Source organism: Sebastes umbrosus, chromosome 1, assembly GCF_015220745.1.
Source record: "Sebastes umbrosus isolate fSebUmb1 chromosome 1, fSebUmb1.pri, whole genome shotgun sequence".
NCBI classification, from domain to species: domain Eukaryota; kingdom Metazoa; phylum Chordata; class Actinopteri; order Perciformes; family Sebastidae; genus Sebastes; species Sebastes umbrosus.
This window is the reverse complement of record NC_051269.1, coordinates 38,587,553-38,605,977: the sequence shown is the minus strand read 5'-3', so window position 1 is coordinate 38,605,977 and position 18,425 is coordinate 38,587,553. Positions and strand designations below refer to the sequence as shown.

At 43.1% G+C, this 18,425-nt stretch overlaps 1 protein-coding gene across 4 annotated transcripts in view; it reads left to right on the top strand.

Moving 5' to 3' along the window:
- The window catches only part of frmd4ba (FERM domain containing 4Ba), a 62,965-nt gene extending 46,734 nt beyond the window's left edge, over positions 1–16,231 (top strand). For 2 of the 4 annotated variants that reach the window (XM_037770825.1, XM_037770802.1), the window contains exons 12-24: positions 4,172–4,248; positions 4,820–4,958; positions 6,949–7,090; positions 7,198–7,331; positions 7,421–7,537; positions 7,927–8,155; positions 8,297–8,353; positions 8,456–8,591; positions 9,178–9,342; positions 10,217–10,977; positions 12,033–12,168; positions 12,522–12,767; positions 14,776–14,914. In XM_037770825.1, the coding sequence (XP_037626753.1) occupies positions 4,172–4,248; positions 4,820–4,958; positions 6,949–7,090; positions 7,198–7,331; positions 7,421–7,537; positions 7,927–8,155; positions 8,297–8,353; positions 8,456–8,591; positions 9,178–9,342; positions 10,217–10,977; positions 12,033–12,168; positions 12,522–12,767; position 14,776 (2,340 nt within the window). In that variant the 3' untranslated portion in view covers positions 14,777–14,914. Of the gene's footprint in view, positions 1–4,171; positions 4,249–4,819; positions 4,959–6,948; positions 7,091–7,197; positions 7,332–7,420; positions 7,538–7,926; positions 8,156–8,296; positions 8,354–8,455; positions 8,592–9,177; positions 9,343–10,216; positions 10,978–12,032; positions 12,169–12,521; positions 12,768–13,126; positions 13,274–14,775 lie in introns of all 4 variants that reach the window. The other 2 variants (XM_037770817.1, XM_037770810.1) reach the window with 2 other exon arrangements.
- Positions 16,232–18,425: the final 2,194 nt, after the last annotated feature.

The window sequence follows — 18,425 nt, the reverse complement described above, 5'->3', positions numbered from 1 at the left end:
CCCCACCCACCAGCCAAAGCACAGCCAATAGGAATGCTCCGTAGGAACGTTCTCTCTCTGAAATGACCTGTGATTGGCCAAAGTCTTCCGTCAAGGGCTAGATTTTTTAAAGCCTGAAAACAGAGCATTGATGAGGTGCAGAAGTCTACTTTTCTCTCAGAAAACTTGAATTACAATATGCTGAAAGGTTATTATAGAATTTTTGCCCAATGATGGCAAAAATATGCTGCCTACTGCCCCTCTAAGTGTCTTAGTAGCGAAAAAAGGAAAGAAATTTAAATGAAAACTGGGCAGATTCTCTCCATGGTCACTTTTATTTTGATTAGACTCACCCCATCATGAATAAAAATAGGAGAAAAAGTTCCTTCCGGTGTCGTCTTCTTGAGATTTTCACAACTTTATAGCAATGCGTCATCTAGTGGAAACGTACAGTGTTGCCAGCCAGCCAGAGCCGGTATGTGACGTGTTATGTGAAGGGTGGGGCAGATCTTTTTCTGTAAGTGCGTGTGAGTCAGAGCCTTTGACACAATTTCGTCCATGTATGATTTAGCGGACTCGTGACCCTGGGGGTTCCTCGGAATTGTGGGTGTGAGCTGGTTCTGAGCAGCCTGATCCCATCTGAAAACCACAGGCATTTCTGGCTCACTTCCACCTGCCTGTAATGAAATGTTTGGCAAAAACAAGGGAGATGAAATACTAAATACTAAAGATAGAAGATACAGAAATTCAGTGCAGTCACTCAAATCATGAGTGTACTATTAAGCTGGCATGTTTCCTGGTTTAAGAAAATGGTTCATTTTGTTTTCTCTACCTATGAGTTGAATTGATGAGTCATTGTTTCACATTGATACGGTATTTTTGGCAGGATGGTTCTTGGACCGTTTCCACTTTAAAGAGCAACTTGCAGGTGACGACCCAGTGAGTCAATGTGTAGGACAATTATGTAAAAACTAGAATGGCACTCGGAGAGCGCAGACCTCCGCCCCCTCTCCGTTCAGCTTGCGCCATCATCCACGTGTATTTTTGTTTATGTTGATATCAGCTGTACGTAGCGGAGCATCGTAAAACACTTCATTCAAATTGGACAGAAACAAAATAAATCTCACCTAAACCGTCGTCGTTACTCTTTCAATCAATCACCACGTGTGCTCTGGTCGAACTCAACTGTGATTTCACCGAGTTTAATGTGAAAAAACGCAGAATCTACAGTGTACACCGGAATAATATATACTGCAATTAAGTGACGATACTAAGTGTTGTCTGTGTTAATAGAGTGGTACAGGAATGAGTCCTAAAACCTGTTAATGAGTTACCATTTTGGCACTTCCGGTTCCCTCATCTGGAAGTCAATGTTTTTTTTGGATGTGTTTTTAGTTAGATGCCTGAATTTAGGTCTGTGGTTAATACAAGCTTAAGAGATTTTAATGTTTTGTTCTACGATATAAAATATGCCAGTAGTAGAGAGTTTATTTTCTGCAATAATCCAAAACCCAATGGAAAAAAGCCAGTGTGATGCTGGTGAACTTCCTGGTTGTCCTGCAAAAATACGTCATCCCTGTAGCACTCTTTATAGCAAAATAGAAATATAATATAGTATATGATTTGGTAAGGCAGTATAACAGTATAACAAATGTGCATTCATACACAGATGATTGCGTCCAAGAGACCAGGAACTAAGAAAGTAAGAACCTGCACGTCGCTCTTTAAAAGGGCTGCTTGCGTTCTTGTGATTGTAGAGTTTGAGGTGTGTCACATCGTTGAAATATTTCTGTGGCTTCAGCAGCAGTCACAGGAGAGTCCTCTATTAGTTTCATGTAGGTGCTGGCATACAGGTGTGGAGTTTCAATAGGAGGAATTAGCCAGTGAAAGTGTGGGCTTATTGTCTTTGTTCCAGGTCAGTTGTTACCATGTAAATGATGTTAATGATAGTGAGTAGAGGGTGTGAACAGGCGTGGGGTCCCCTCTGTCCTGCTGGGTGGTTCCCATTGTTCATTTAGTACCATGCTCTTCACTTTGCTACACCCACAATTATAAAGACAATGTTGTTATCAAGAAGGTAAACCTTGGCATTCAGTGTTGTCGTGGTTAATTGCAGTATAGTTTAGGAGTTAAAAAAATCTACATTTAAAATGAATACAAAATGGAAGCTTCCAGTCAAAGTGTGTGAATCGACAGATTAAACATGTAGCAGGAGACTCCAGCTTATTGGCTGGTGTTATTAAAAACATAGTGCATAGTGTGTCTTTTTGCCGGGTGAGTGCTCCCCTGCTACATGAAAGCAAAGCGAGCCCCTGCTATTAATGATTAGACCGTAGTAACAGATTCCTAACATGTTTGCCCCGGTGGGGGAGATGGTTGTAGTAGATTGAGTCACACAGCGGTGCTTTGTGTGGTGTTTACAATATGAAAAGCAGAGATGGAAGTGGAGTATTCAAAGTCGGTGCGGGATTGATCGCTTATCTGTGAGTGACGGGAAGTGAAGCAGAGAAGAAATGTCTTGTAACAAGTTAAAAAAAACTGGCAAATAAACTTGTGCACAACCTGCTCATCTGGTCTGACTAAAAAGGAAGTGTGTAGGAGAGGGAGAGAAAGAGAGAGCAGAGCCTTGAAGGCAGCCTGAGGTATCTGTGATGTATCTGTGATGTCAGAGGAAGGAGGGGTGCGGGGGTTTAAAGGGGCGTGGTCAGCTCAGCTGAAACTCTTGCAACACCTATCTGGCTCCCTGAGAACAGACAAGAGGGAGTATTGTTCGGGGAAGCTCTAGCCCTGTGGGAAACTCAAAGTCAAAGGATTCAATACAAAGCAAAGAGAATTCAGCAGGGGTTTGATTAGCACAGAAATACCCTTCAAGGTAAGCCTTTTCATTATGTCCAGCTATTATCTGTTTTAAACAGGCAATGAGTTTTTATTGTTTTATTTCCTTGTGCTCCTCTACATGGTCTCTTTAGTGAGGTGTTGTACCTGCTCTGTGGGATCTAGATACAGGCACTCTGTCACTGCGTGAGCCACACTGTTGTAAAGGAAGATATGTGTTATAGTTAGTTTGTAGAGTGTAAATTATGCTCAGCTAATATGTTTGTCCCAGTGGGAGTGGAGATGATTTCTCTCAGTGTGCGAGATGTTTTTGTAGTTCAGGGTATTGTAGGTTGTTACCTTCTAGGATTTTCTCCTACATTAATCTCAGCCCCCTACTGCCGTGCAGCGTCTTTTCTTTTTTTACCGAAAATGAGAGCAGGGAAGAGTTGTTCACAGGCAAGTGCCTCCAAATCTGTTTAGTGAGCCCAGTATCAGTGGAGCAGATGTTTCATTCTGACACAGAGAGGTCCTGCCTCCACAGCACAACGAAATGAGAAACTGGCCTGCCGCCTGGCACAGTTTTGCTCCATGCAGTTGCAGCAGCAGCAGCATTATAATTGCTCCTGTGTTTTAGCCCCAAACCTACACCTGGCTGGCTGAACCGCTGAGCCCCATTCACAGCTTGTTGTGTTGTTCCTGCTAATGTTGCAAGGTAATCAAAGAAATGGTGCTAAAAATAGGGCTGAATGATTTTGAAAAACTATCTAATAGCGATTATTTTGACTATTGCAAATGCGCTATGATTTGCAATGTTGGAGGGAAGGATTGTTTTTACATAATTATTCTCATTTTTATTGAAAATCATGTAAATGATTATGGTGTGATGTTTGCAGTGATCTTTAACAAACAAAGATGTTTTCTTAAGTCTGTAGAATACGATATGTAGGCCAGGACATCTCTGCAGCATGATAGTATTTAATTTGAAATGGTGTTATGACACACATTTCATCTTTAACAAACATTGTGCCTCCTGCGATTTGAAAATTGCAGAAGGCCATATTGTGATTTCGATAGAATTTCGATTAACTGTGCAGCCCTAGCTAAAAGGAAGGCTTCTGTGGCTGAGTTGTTTTTGTGTTGTGTTGTCTTTTGGCGGGATTATCATCCTCGTACGGGAAGCTTCTACCTTTTTCTGAGTAAATTGATGCGTCAGCCTTTCTGTATCAAATGACATTTCTGTTTTATGTAGTGCAAATCCACATTTTAATCAATAGTCCTGTGTTGGCTTGTTGCACTCAGTGATGTGTCATGTCTGTCTCGTCTCTACTCCTTCCCCTCCCCCCCTCTCTGACAAACTGTCTCTTTCTCTCTGCAGCTGTATCAGTGGAAGCAGTTAGAGAATTTGTATTTCCGCGAGAAGAAATTTGCCGTGGAAGTGAACGACCCACACAGGTCAGACACGGCAAACCGCTTAATCTCTGTTAACTGATCTTAATGGGTCTTTTCCCTGTTTTTTTTTTTTTTTTTAAGTGTTCCCATTTTAGCTGCTGCTTGCTTCAGATGTCCTTATCCTACACCTTTACACACTGTGAAGGGCATCTGCAGCCAGTGGCCCATTTTAGGACACCTTGTTAATAGCTGTAGCTTGTGTGTTAAATGAGTGTTTTCCTGCTGTTTAGTGGCCGCTTTATTATTCTAAAGTTGCTATAAGACCTCTGCCCCTTCACACGGGCTTTAATGTGGCCCTTTTAGTCTCCAAAGCTGTTATTAAATCCCACTGTCTGTTTCAAAAGGTTGCTGCTCGTCTGCTCTTCAGTATATTATTACACAAAGACCCACAAATTTAATTGTCTTTAATTTATAATCTTCTTTTCTAACCTTTGCTTAACACATCTTTTTTTTTTTAAATCTTAATTAAAGCCTTTGTTGATCTGCCATCAACTGTTCAGAGTTTGTATGCAGCTGTTGAGCAGATTTGCTTCTTGGATCAAGTACTGAACGTTTGTCTTGTTATCTTCTGCAGAAGAACAGTGACCAAGCGAACCTTCGGACAGACTGGTCTGGTTATTCACACGTGGTATGCCAGCCATTCTCTGATTAAAACCATCTGGGTGATGGCCATCAGTCAACACCAGTTCTACCTGGACAGGAAGCAAAGCAAAGTGAGTGTTTTCTCCTCACAGATTCACTTTACTTCGTTCACGTTTCCTGCCAACTCAGATGTAGTTGGAAACAGTCTAATACTCTGTAATGCTTGAACTGTGTGATGTCAAGTGACCTGCATAGGTGAGCCACCTGCAGATCAGGGTCAGGTGTGTGTGTGTTAGGGTGACACAGGGAAAAAACGTTGATGATGGAGGAGCATCAAATGATTTGCTGATATACACAATGTGTTTGTGTTCTCCACTAGTCAGTTTGTCTTGTAATGACCCTATTATCAGCTGAATTGTGGGTGATAACATTTGTTATCATTTAACCGACTTCAGTGTGTTGTTGACCGGTGACAGATTCTTTCTCTTTCAGTCTGAATATGGACTGTAGTTCTGTTTCTGTAAAAGGTTATTGCGTCACAGGATGGTGACTGTTAATCATGTGATGCACTGCCTGATCCGTGTCCCATGCCTCTGACTTGAGTAAATAGTTTGATAAAGGGATATGATCCCGTGCTGGTGAGCTTTATGTTGACTAATTGTCACGTCCTTACTTTAAAAGGAATAGAATAGCGGTTATCTGTTGAACCTGAAGTGACAGGCGGTTAGGTGGCTTAAATTGAGAATGCACAAGAGCTTGTAATTGCTCTGAGTGAAAGATTTTTATCACTCTGCCGATATAGCAGACAGAATGATATATTCGTTATAGTATAGAGTGCCTATTTTGCCTTGTCTGTGGCTTAAGAGGAAACACATTCAACTCAACGTGAAGTAGTGTTGTCACAATACTGGAATTTCTCACTGATACAATACTTTGAAAAATATCAATATTCAATATAATTTTCCATGCCATAGGGAAAATTGACACAACATTGAGGGCATACAATTTTAGATTTTTATTAAAAGATAAATATGACAAGGCTATAACATGACAATGACGATTTTTCTTTTCTTGGCTAGTAGCAGAGAACAGCAGAATGACAGTAGTAAACATTAACAATAGAAACCAACAGATGTTGGTGTCAACTTGCTGTTGGAGAGTAGACAGACACATGTTGTTTTACAATAAATAAGAAAAGGCACATTGTGTTCACAGCCTAGATCCTTGTACGAGTGTTAAATAAGGATGCACGGATTTATTGGCTGAACATCGGTATCAGCCGATATTCGCCTTGTTGACTGCCTTCTTTCACAGTTTTTTGAAAAATAAGTGCTTAAAACAAACCCGACGGCGCCTGTCGTCACGACAGAGTTGTGTCGCCGAATCAGCAGCTGGTTACTGTCGTCCGAGATTGACCGCAAAACACAACATTTAGCCAGTGTAAAATTTATGCAACACAACAGATAAACATCGGTGAATGTCATCTTATTTGCAAATAGGCTGATAGCTTATATTAAAGGTTGTTTCATAAATTTGTTTGATTGAATTTGTGCTCTATCAAAGAACATGTAATGAAATGCTGAATGACTTTAAAACAGCTCAGTTATTTTTTTTTATAATGAAGATGTCTTTGTTTCTCTGGCACAAAAGAGGAATAAATAACAGTAAAAGCAAAATGAACAAAAACATCGTTATCGGCCAAATTGTTATTTTAAACATTGGTATCTGTATCAGCCCAGAATCTCACATCTGCGCATGCCTAGTGTTAAAAGTTGTCCGAATGCCCTGAAGATGCACTGTGTTTGTGTTCATGATGGATATTTGCTGAGCATCGGGGCCATTATACAGTATGAGCGGTGTGTGATGTGCAGTCGGTGCTGGAGATGGATGAGTGTGTGGCTGCAGTCAAATGAGGTTATTCAGCCACTGTCTCTCTCAAAGGCAGATGGTGTGCCAGTGTTCATCCAGGAATAGAGCCCACGCTGATTGATGAGAGAGCAGTGAGCTTGGAGTACATGCAAATGGAGCTATCGCAGTGCGCTATCATGAAAATGAAGTACTCCCAGTCCCTCCTCCTCATCGCTGTTTCCTCCGTCTAACTGTCTCTTCCCTCCCTAACAGACAAAAATGACCACAACCAGGAGTTCAGGAGATATCGCCATGGACCTCACAGAGATCTGCGCCCCGCGGATCACTAAACTCTCCAGCATCGAGAGCAGGGACCAGCTCATCATGGCCAGCAACGGAAGCCTCATCTCAGCCGGTAAGCAGAGAGTTAATCAGCTAATGGCCTCTGTTCCACATCAGAATGTTGAGTGATGATTTATTGCTATAATTTGTATTTAATCAGATGTGTGCTGCTTATTCCAGGTTCAGCTGACTCTGAAGTCAGCGAGGAGCAGAAGAAAGAGAAGGTCGCCGAGTTGAAAAAGAAAGAAAAGGGCCTTCAAGACACACTGACGCAGAAACTTGAAGAACTGAAGAAGATCTGCATGAGAGAAGCTGTGAGTGTCTCTCCCATTCTGTTACTTTCCAGTGACGTTTAAAACGTCAACACTCTCAGCTGACTGTTGGTTGTTGTTCTTATTTGCAGGAGATTACGGGCAGATTGCCTAAAGAGTATCCCTTAGCCACAGGTGAGAAGGCTCCTCACGTACGCCGCCGCGTTGGGACAGCCTTCAAGCTGGATGACCTTTTCCCCTATGATGAGGTTAGTGTAACTAATGTTGTGTTGTGACGTTATTATGTAATTTAACATGTCATGCTTTGTTCAAACACAGTTCTTGCATCACTGTGTTTGTTTACCTGGAGATCATTTGACTTTTTCAAATGTGACTAAACAGTTTAACACGTGTTTCAAGGCTTACATTTCATAATGCTTTGCGTGAAACATTTGTTGTGTTTTGTATCCGGTTTCCATCTGCAAGTCAATTGCGAAAATTAATATGAATTAGAATATAATATAAATATGTCAGCACACTGAAAATTAAATGTTTTTAGATAAATACTGTAGATGTTTGAAGTCTGTTTCTTTGTACAGCGTACTGCCGTTGACAGGATCTGTCTTTATTAACTGTGTGTTTGCGTGTTTCCCTGCAGGACCCACATCTGAGGAATCTGGAGAGCAGGTTCGCCTTGCAGCAGAAGATCGTGGAAGCAGCCATCAAGTTATCCAACGAGGGCGACCTCGGCAAGACGGTGAAGAAGAAGAGGAGGAGCAACTGTCTGGACGCGATGAGGAAGCTGGAGGAGATCGAAAAGGAGATCAATGCCTACAGGATCAAGAAGGGAAGGAAACCCACCCAGAGGGCCTCGCTGATCTTAGCAGGTAGATGTCACTGAGGACCGCAGAATCAAAGCTTGAAGTTCATTTTTAAGAACAGAGAAAAGAAAAAGTAGTAATTCATTGAAAAGTCTGTCACTTTCTATGAAAAGTCTCTGAGGACCGTTTTCTCTCTTCTGTCACCAGATGATTCCAACCCTTCAGAACTCAGCTCTCTGTCTGACAGCCTCACTCTGGATGATGGTAAGTGCCCAGGCATAGCCATGCTCAGTGTGCATGTGTTCACTCCCCCATTTACTGCATTTTTAGATCAATTTTAACCAAGCAATCACGTTTATCTCTCAGATGATGACCTCAGTTCCCAGAGGCAACGGTCCAGATCGGTTCAGTATTCCCCACGACCACACCATGCAGAAACTCTGGACATCCACTACAACAATGAGAGACGGATCTCTGCCAATGACCAGCATGCAGACAGCAGGTACACAGCCAGCACTGACAACCATGAAATGTATTAATATATGAATTTTCAGTGTGTGTCTGACAGTTGTTTTTGTAGACGCCCTGAGCATGGGAGCTAGTACAGACTTGTAGAATACATCCAGAACTACATTCCTGCCAGTCACCTCCTCCCTCCTTCTCCTGCCTCTCCAACAATCTCCCTCTTATCAGCCAAACGCACCGGCTTTAAAAATAGATGGAAAAGAACATGTTGCTGCCTGTGAAGGAGCAAACAACAATTCCAAGCTTGAGAGGAGAGAGGGGAAACAGGAAAGTGGCGCTGGAAACTTAGTTTAAATGGCAGCTACTTCATGTTTACAAAATGATATGGGTGATTTAATCTCATTTTAAACAGTCATAATGGTTGCTGTTGCATGAAATGAAACATCAATGGACTATGTAATGGTAGTCATTCAGGTGTAAGTGATGACTAAAGTGCTGCATTCAAGCAAGGTGTTTTTTTCCTTCCGTTTTGAGAGCAAACATAGTAGGTGTTTATCTCAATAAAAAAGCAATACCCTAAAGAGGCGAATGCCCTGAAAACATTGTTCTTATCTGTGTTCCAGATTAAATTACGGCCACGTCCAGGAATCACTCCACTACAGTCACCGCGATGCCTTATCGAGCCACAGCAGCCCTTTTAAACCGGCTTCCAGACAGCCACGTGATGCCCGCAGCATGCCCCCCACCCCCCTCCTCACCCGCAACGCCTACAGCAGCACACAGCTCAGGTACTGATTCATCATCTTTTTTTTTTTTTTTTTAACTTTTTCACTCTCAGATATCTGCCTCATCATCGGCTCTTGGAGCCAGTTACACACCAGTGGTGCTGTGCACATCCTGAGTGTGCTGATGTGTGCCAACACATCTATTAGAAACCACAATCCATCAGCTAATAACTAAATTAATGAAGACAACACATATTAAATAGGGCTGTCAATCGATTCAAATATTTAACTGCGATTAATCGCACATTTTTTCTGTTCAAAATGTACCTTAAAGGGAGATTTGTCAAGTATTTGATACCCTTATCAACATTGGAGTGGGATAATATGCTTGCTTTATGCAAATATATGTATATATATTTTTTATTGGAAATCAATTAACAACACAAAACAATGATAAATATTGTCCAGAAACCGTCACAGGTACTGCATGTAGCATAAAAAATATGCTCAAATCATAACATGGCAAACTCAACAGCTGTCAATGTGCTGACTTGACTATGACTTGCCCCAAAACTGCATGTGATTATCATAAAGTGGGCATGTCTGTAAAGGGGAGACTCGTGGGTACCCATAGAACCCATTTTCATTCACATATCTTGAGGTCAGAGGTCAAGGGACCCTTTAAAAATGGCCATGACAGTTTTCCCTCACCAAAATTTAGATAAAGTTTGGAGCGTTATTTAGCCTCCTTTGCAATAATTTCATATGTTGCCAGTATCTTCACTCTAGCTTTAAAACTGAGCTCGCTACAACCTCCAAACAAATTTGCGTTAACGCGTTAGCACATTCTAATATTAAAACATTGACAGTTTTGAAGAATTCTTTTCACATTTGTGTTTTGGTGAACAGCTTTTAAATAGTGCTTTTTCAATTGCAGGTCAGAGGATGCTCCACAGCATTTCCGCCAGCGTAGCGGAAGTCTGGAGTCCCAGTCTCAGCTCCTGCCAGAGGCCGAACCTCCCGTGCCAACGTTCACCTTCTCCCCAGCCCGACGCAGCAACAGCACCGAGGTCCTCGATGACGGCTCCTCCTACACGAGCCAGTCCAGCGTGGAGTACAGCGTCCCCGGTAACCACACGCACAGGCGCAGAGCTCGCGGCCGCCACAGAAAAGACCTGTACGCCAACACGGGCAGCATGCCCAACCTGGCCCAGCCAGACACCCGGTGCTACGCCTACCAACCACGGGCCAGACCCACCACGACAGCCTACTATGTCACGGGTTATCCCAGCTACGCAGAACCGGAGCCTTATTCCAACGGAGTGTACATGTACGACAACGAGATGGAGGGACACTATAACGTCAACCCTTCGTACCACGCCGCCCCAACAGCTTATCACAGCCATGACATGCACAGTCACTACGGCAACGACGAGATGGACGGCATGTCGCAGAACCCTTACGCCACGCTGCGGCCGCCCAGGAACCGCCAGGTGCCCCGCGGCAACGAGCAGGTCGGCAAGAACATCCAGAAGGCTTTGGTGGCTGAACACTTGAGAGGCTGGTACCAACGCAACGCCACGCACAAACAGCCAGCTTACAACTACGACTACGACAGAGGCTCCCAGCAGAGCCTGGGCTATCAGACGATGCCCGCACCCCACAGCCACAACAACAGGAACATGTCCTACTCCGCAGGTTAGATCACTGCACCATCTATTACAGTGTATTGTGTTGTAGGGGTGGTTCACCTATGTATCGCGATTTATTTATTTTTTTTACGATTTTGAAATTTATTTTTTAATACCAGAATCGATATCATATCCGTTCTATATCCGTTAACCAAAACAAACCGCAGAAAGTAGAAATCGGCGGAGGGTCCGCGTGGATACGACCTGCACCCTCACATGTTAAATCCAAAGCGGTAAACACTACACATCCAGTAAAGCATGGAAACACTTTGGGTTTCACACATTGCCACGAAAAGCAGAGCTAGACATCACGGCTAAAGCTGCATGTTAACTCTGTCACGGACAGGAAACGTTATCGTATCACGGTAACGTGAGGTCAAGCCAGCCGTCGCTCTCATCTCCGTGGTCAAATCGGCAGACGCTAAACTGTAGAGCCCCAATATACTGACATTTATGTTAAGCGCATTCAAACAGCCCAGATGGAGCTAACCATGGAAGTATAAAGGGAACGGAGCTGACGGGAGAGCTACTTGGCGAAGTTAGCATAAGTATACATGTGTGTCTATGTCCAGTTTTCAAAATAAGGTGTTAACAAAGGGAACTATATATACAAAATACATATATGGAAATAAGATTGATTGGATTATATTCACCAGAGGTATAAAACATTACATGTTCTTTATAAATTAAATAGAAAATACCACTAATTTATGAGGGAAATTTATAATATTGGATTGCTGGAAAAAAATATAATAAATAACTAGACTTCAGGACATCTCTGACTAAATACATGCTGCAATCAAACATTTTTACTGTATTAATTTAGATATTTTCCAAAGTAAAAGTCCCTACAAGTGTATGATTCAACTTTTTCCTATGGTCTAGTGTTAAAAAAGTTAACAAAATTCACAATAAATCGTATACACATATCGAATCGCGACCCAAGTACCGTGATAGTATTGAAACGGGAGATAGTGTATCGTCCCAGCCCTATTATGTTGTTCACTAGGTTTCACGTGTAGGTGGGTCATTTGCTGACTTGTACCATTTGTTTTCCTCCAGTGTCCACGGCGTCCTCCAGTGGAAACTGGCACAGCAACATGAGCAGTGTTGGTATGTCGGAATATGACATGCCCACGCACGCGCCGCAATCCTACGCCTACAGCACAGCCCCCTACAGCCACTCCGCCCACAACAGGTGAGAAAAAAAACATTGGCCTCAACTCATCCCCTTATCCAATAAGCCACTCCCTGATCCTCCTTATCCTAAACCTAAGCACTACTGTTTAATTACCCAGAATGGATGGCTGCAGGAAATATAAGCTGCTACTTGGTTTTGTTATCACAACACACAACAATACTGTGGACTGATGTGTAGCCAATTTTGCATCTTCTTCAACTTCACCCTTAAGTTTGGAAATGAGAAAACACCCTTCTGCTTAACATGACAGCGTGGTTCAGCAGTAGGATTATAGGATCTGTTCTTCCTCAGAGCTTAAGTCTGGTTCTGCTCTCCTCCTTAACTGTCCACTGGCCCCTGCTTTCTTATAGATATGGCGCCTCCCAGCTTTTAAAGGGCTCCTGGCTCAGCCCTGATGGCCGGAGGCGCTGTGCCTTTTTCCCTGCTAGTTCTTCCTCCTCCGCTTCCTCCTCCACCTCCTCCCTGCCCTCCTCTTCCTTTCCCTCCTCCTCCTATTCCCCCTGTCGGGTCAGGCAGGTGGCCTCCAGCCCTGCGCGGCCACAATCCTCCAGAGGGCACAGGCTCAGTAAGGTGTCCTTTGCTAAAGGTAGTTCATAGTAAGTAAACAGCAACGGCCGGAGCCTGTGCGTTTGCTTCTCTCAGTTTGTCTGCAACGTGACTTCATAGTCTGCTTGTTGATGTTTTGAAGTGCATTTTTGAGATGTTGACTGATCTTTTCATTGTCATGCATGATAAAGTAACTGCATGGCTTATTTCAAAAACAAAACAAAAAAAACACGCCTGCCCTACCTCCTCTTCCAGCTGGCATATTGTCATCCAGTGGTCACATTTCTCTGCAGTGTGCATCGCATAGTTTGTTTTCCTCTGCTGTTTGCCTTCCTCTCGGCCCACGCAGAGAATCCCTGCCCATGTGCCGCCACTCACCCTTGACCTTTGCCCCCCCTCTCATGCGCAGATGTCCCCCAGAGTTTGAGAGGCGGAGCTGTGATAGGATGGCGCGCCCTGCGGGGCCTTTAGAGAGGTGTGGTGCTGTTACCTATGCTACTGACCAGGAAAATTAACCCCCTCCCCCCCAATTATCAGTCACAGCACAGAAGAAAGGGTGAGAGACGAGAACGTAAAACTTCCCCACATGGTTATCATGGTGATGGTGGTGTGTGTTTTTAATATATGTGGCAGGGACTAACCATAGAAATAAAAAAGGAGTAGAACGGACAAAAGAAAGAAAATGGCGATTGTTGTTAGTCGTTATGGTGACAACAGGACACACGTCAGTCGGGCTGTAAAAGGGTGGTCGAAGCTCACCGGGAAGAGAATGGACGCAGCTCCAGAGACGGATCGCTGGCTAGTTAGCTAGGTAGCTTGTCCTTCTCCGGAGCGGCGAGGAGTGAGGCAGAGGGACCGTTAGACCCAGTGCTACCACTGACCTCCAGCCCACTGCTCGGGTCATATTAAGTATGTTTTCGTTAGTGTATAAGCACCTGATAATAAGAATCATTGTAACCTTAGAATGAGCCATTTATATCTACATAGGGAGCGAGTCCTCTTCACGGAGTCTGCCATGTTGCATGAGTCGATAACGTCACTCGCTCCCGTCGCCGCCGCTCTCTCTCTCTCTTGCTTCACCACTCACTTCCCGTGTATGTTTTCACACTCTACACACTGGCTCTGCTCCAAATGGCTCTAGAGAGGGCCATTTACGTTTTTGCGTCGGCCACCGTAGCTCTCCAACGCTTGGCACACGGGAGAGGCTTCAGTTGGTTGCAGCCTCGTCACCTCATCGCTAGATACCGACAGATTCTACACACTGGACTTTTAATGCCACACTGGTTACAGAAAATGAGCCAAACAAAGTGGTCACTCATCTGGCGATAGCAATGTGCTTTCCTACACTGTGACCAAGAGTGTATGGACGAAGCATTGAGTTGTTAAATTTGACTCATTTACGCTGGCTCTCTATGCTTCGTAACGTTACTACTCCACTGCTTGTTGAGTCGTTCCTGCAAAACCTCATCTCAGTGATTGCGCGACTTGCCGTAAGTCGGTTTAGTTTATACGGAAGTTAATCGGTTGCAGCGCTCGCAATGGCAACGGTATACATAAAAATGGCAGCCGCTCTGACCATCCTGCTACGTTGATTTGAATGAGAATGTCCGTTCCACTCCTATTCTATTTTTATGGGAATAATCGAAAGCTCCAAATCATTTCACATTGCTCTGGCTGATTTTTGCTTGGTTTCTCTGGGTGTTTTGCGGTGGTGGGAGAGCACTTGTGTGGCAGAGGAAAAAAATGTGACCCCTGAATATTGTCGCATTTGAAGGCTATGCGTGTGTTTAATGTCTGTGTGCATCTGCTGTTTTATTGGGGGAGAATGTTTGACCCTGGGTTTACCAGTTTGTCTGAAACAGATTAAAATTAGCATGCCTAAAACACATGAGGTAACATGAATGTTTCTTATATTTCTATTTATACTACAACGCTGAACTATGACAGGATGGTTTTGACAGCCCAGGGTTAATTCATTCTGAACTCTGAGTTAACCAGTCAAGCTCCATTCAGTTTGCCACCTGTCTAATGTGTTTCAATCTTGTGTGTTTATTACAGATCCTACATAGATGTCAGCCAAATGGACTCACACCTCAGTAACCAAATGCACACTAACCCAGAGCCCGACGACCAGATTCAGTGGCACGAAGACTCAAAACCGGGAACAATAGTCTAGTTGCCTGTCTGTCATTGTGCTGTACGAATTCTTTCACCTTGACAAGTTGTCATTGTGCCTTAGACTGCACTTACCTGTTTTCTTTCTGTACAAGAGGATCCAAAGAATGAAGGAACTTTAACTTCTGTGGGATTCAGCTTATAAAGGAAATGAAGTCCTCTCATTTTCTCCTCTCTTGAATGCAATAGCCAAACTGACCCACAACCTTGTGATCATAACAAACTCCCCCCCTCCGAGGGAGTGTCTTCATGTCTGGATTGCGAGTGTTTGTGGTGATGGCACTTGTGCACTGAAACTATACCAGGACCTTGCTGTGGACTGCGTGGTATAGGCCAAAGGGAACGTGGACTTAACCCCTCCAGTGTTTTTCTGTCGAGATACAGAGGACGAGGACTGTCTCTGTGAGAGGATACTGAGCCGTAATGAACAACACTCTGCCACACATGTGTATGAACACTGTAACCATGAAGGATTGATAAGGACATTATGAAAAATGAAGGATTGAACTCATTAAAAATGAGTCACAAAGACGGCTACTTCCTGGAACATTCTGCAGTCACCAGATCCAGTTTTATCATAGCAGTATGGCTGCATTCACACAAGATCCGGCGGTGAGCCAAAAACGCCAGTGTGTAGTGCATTGGGCTGCGGCGGTGGGATCCGCAGGAGGTGACGAAGAAAAAATTTAGCAGTTTGCAACGAAAAAGTTAAAACTGGTCAACTTTTGGAGAAGCGCAACCTGACGTCGCGCTGCGGTGGTTTCGGAACCGGCGATTCAGAGCTGTACAACCCAGACACGAGGGAACAAAATAAACGTTACTCATCGTACAGTCAATGAGCCATTAGTGACACTCCCACACCGCCGGTGATTCGCTACAATGTCTGTTCTGGCGTGAATGCAGCATAACTACCACAGTACTCTTGTTTGTCATTTACAAAGTATTCAACCTATCTCACCGTCAGTACTTACAATACAAATGAGTCAAATACTTGTCACCATTTGAGTATTACCGGAAATCACCGACTTAAATATCACTGCCACATCTGATCAGTCACTGCAGGAAATCCAGTTTTTTGTTTTTTTTATTTTTATTTGAACATGGTTATTTCATCCATGCTGGAAATCATGGACTGGTGCTCACAATTTCTCTCGAGAGAATGAAGCTGTATGTAAATGTTGGTATTGTAAATACACTGGTTCTCTGTCTTTTTTTAGAGCATTTTTTATGTATTTGAAAGGCATGTAATATATAGTAAAACAACTGTTGTTAAGCTGGTTCTTAGTAATTTGTATAATTGCATTTGTTTGAATTAAAAACAAAATCAGCATTTGAATCAGTTCAGTTTGTAGGTTATATATTTATTAACGGGGATATTATACAGACTTTGAAACTTCTTTAATCAAAAAAAGGTCTCATCCATCCGAGTGCAGGAAAACAACAGGATTTAAACCCATTAAATGAGGTAATTGAACTCATCTGTTCAGTTAATGAAATGGGGGTTTGAAGAACAATGATCGTCTCCACTTAACAGAGGAAAATAACTAAATATCCTGAAGTCTCATTTACGTTTTATTGCTCTGAAGAACGGGGCTTTGTCACAGTGGCTCAGGATGGGGGTCTTGATCAACTGGAACACATTTCTCCGCATATAAATGGTCTGCGGTGCATTCAAGGAGGCAGATTATAGTTGGAAAGATAACTGTAGAGTACTGGCTACATCCCAGTTTCTTTTTTCTTCTTTATTTTGAGCTTGTGAGATTGAATGCAGAGCTGCAATCAGTCATGATGAGAGCTAATTATGACTGCAGAGCTGTGTCGCTCTGCTGTATGTTCCCACCGCCTGCCGGGTTGCCAGGCTGGTTCTCTGTGTCCTTAAGCCGTAAACCGACCAAACCGGTCTTTAAACGCCGTCACACCCATTATGGGCTATAACCTGTTCTTCTGTCCTCCCTGTGAATGACAAGCTAGTGGTTATAGCACCGAAACCCTCCCATGTAGGCCTCCGTGTTATAGACGTCTGCTGTACACATGTAGATTAACTCTAACCCTTCACCTCCTTCCCCCAGCCGGGACACATTTCCTACCTCTATCCTGCCTCCACTTCCCTCTTTATGAAGGCCACGGCTGAGCAGCTTTACTTGCTCACATTGCCCTCTCGGTGTTTTGCTTCTTGAGCGAGCTCACGGGAGGTCTCAGACACTTCCAGCTCCTCGGCTTTACCCGAGGCAGTGCTGTGGCGGACGGGGTGGGGGGGGTGCTTTGTATCCAGCTGTCTCCCTCTGTCTATGCTGCTTCACACCAGCTGCAGCCAGACATCAGGCGAGGCTGCTCCAACTGACACTCCAATACATAAACAATGGGCTCTTATGTACTTTCCCCACTCATCTAACACATTACAGACAAAACTCTAATATGGAGAGCAGGTTAGGGCTGGCTATCGACACTTTTTTGATCTTGAACCAAACTGTCTCAGTAACACTGCATCAAAAAAAAGTACAGAAAGCTGTCTCCAAACGTCTGGTCACATTCGTAATCTTGTTTAATTATTCATTCAAAGATTGAAAGTATGAATTCGAAGTTGCTCTAATCAATATTTTTACACCAACAATGGATTAAATTATGTGTAATGTGAAAGTTGTCGCTCATAGTGACAAACAGAGAATCATTACCTGACTCTGTCTCCTCAGTTCCCCTCAGCTCTGAGCGTTTAGCTTCTTTCAGCTCATTGTTTTGATTTTACGGCTCGAAACCTTTTGGCTCCGTCTCACCGCTCTCATCAATCCCATTTTTAGCCGCAGCAGGAAGCTGTTTTGGACAATAAACCGAAACTAATAAACCGACTGTACGCTACCTGCACAGCACCAAACCAAAGACGGACCGTTGGCTTGTTAACATAGTAGCCTTAGCAGCTAAAGAGCCAGACTCCTCAGCTAGAAGAAGATTGAATATTGGACTTAAATTCATGAGGTTGACAGTAATATAACTAAATGAATACTAATGCTGCTGCGTGTCTGCTTGATGTCTGCTAACAATTTAGCCATAGCTTTATGACACAATATAATGTCAGTGTTGTATTTACAGCTTGTTCTGCTGTAAGTAGCAAAAATCACTGAATGCTGCTTTAAATTAAATTAAATCATTTTATTTAGGAAAAGTAATTATACAACTGCTTGTGTTTCAGCATTAGCATTTGAGACTTAACAAAAAGGGAGATACACCAAATAAACGTTTAACAAAAGAACATTTATTTAAAAAAATAAAGCAAATCAGACCAAATTAAAGGGTCAAATTAAGTAATTTAAGAATGGAGTTAATAATGGATTAGTTGTCAAACTAACCAGCTATTTTATAATCGATTAATCAATTTTAGTAATTTTTAAAGGAAAAAAAATGTCAGAATTCTCTGATTCCAGCTTCTTAAATGTGAATATATCTTCTGGTCTCTTTACTCCTCTATGACAGTAAACTGAATGTCTTTGAGTTGTGGACAAAACAAGACATTTGAGGACATCATCTTGGGCTTTGGGAAA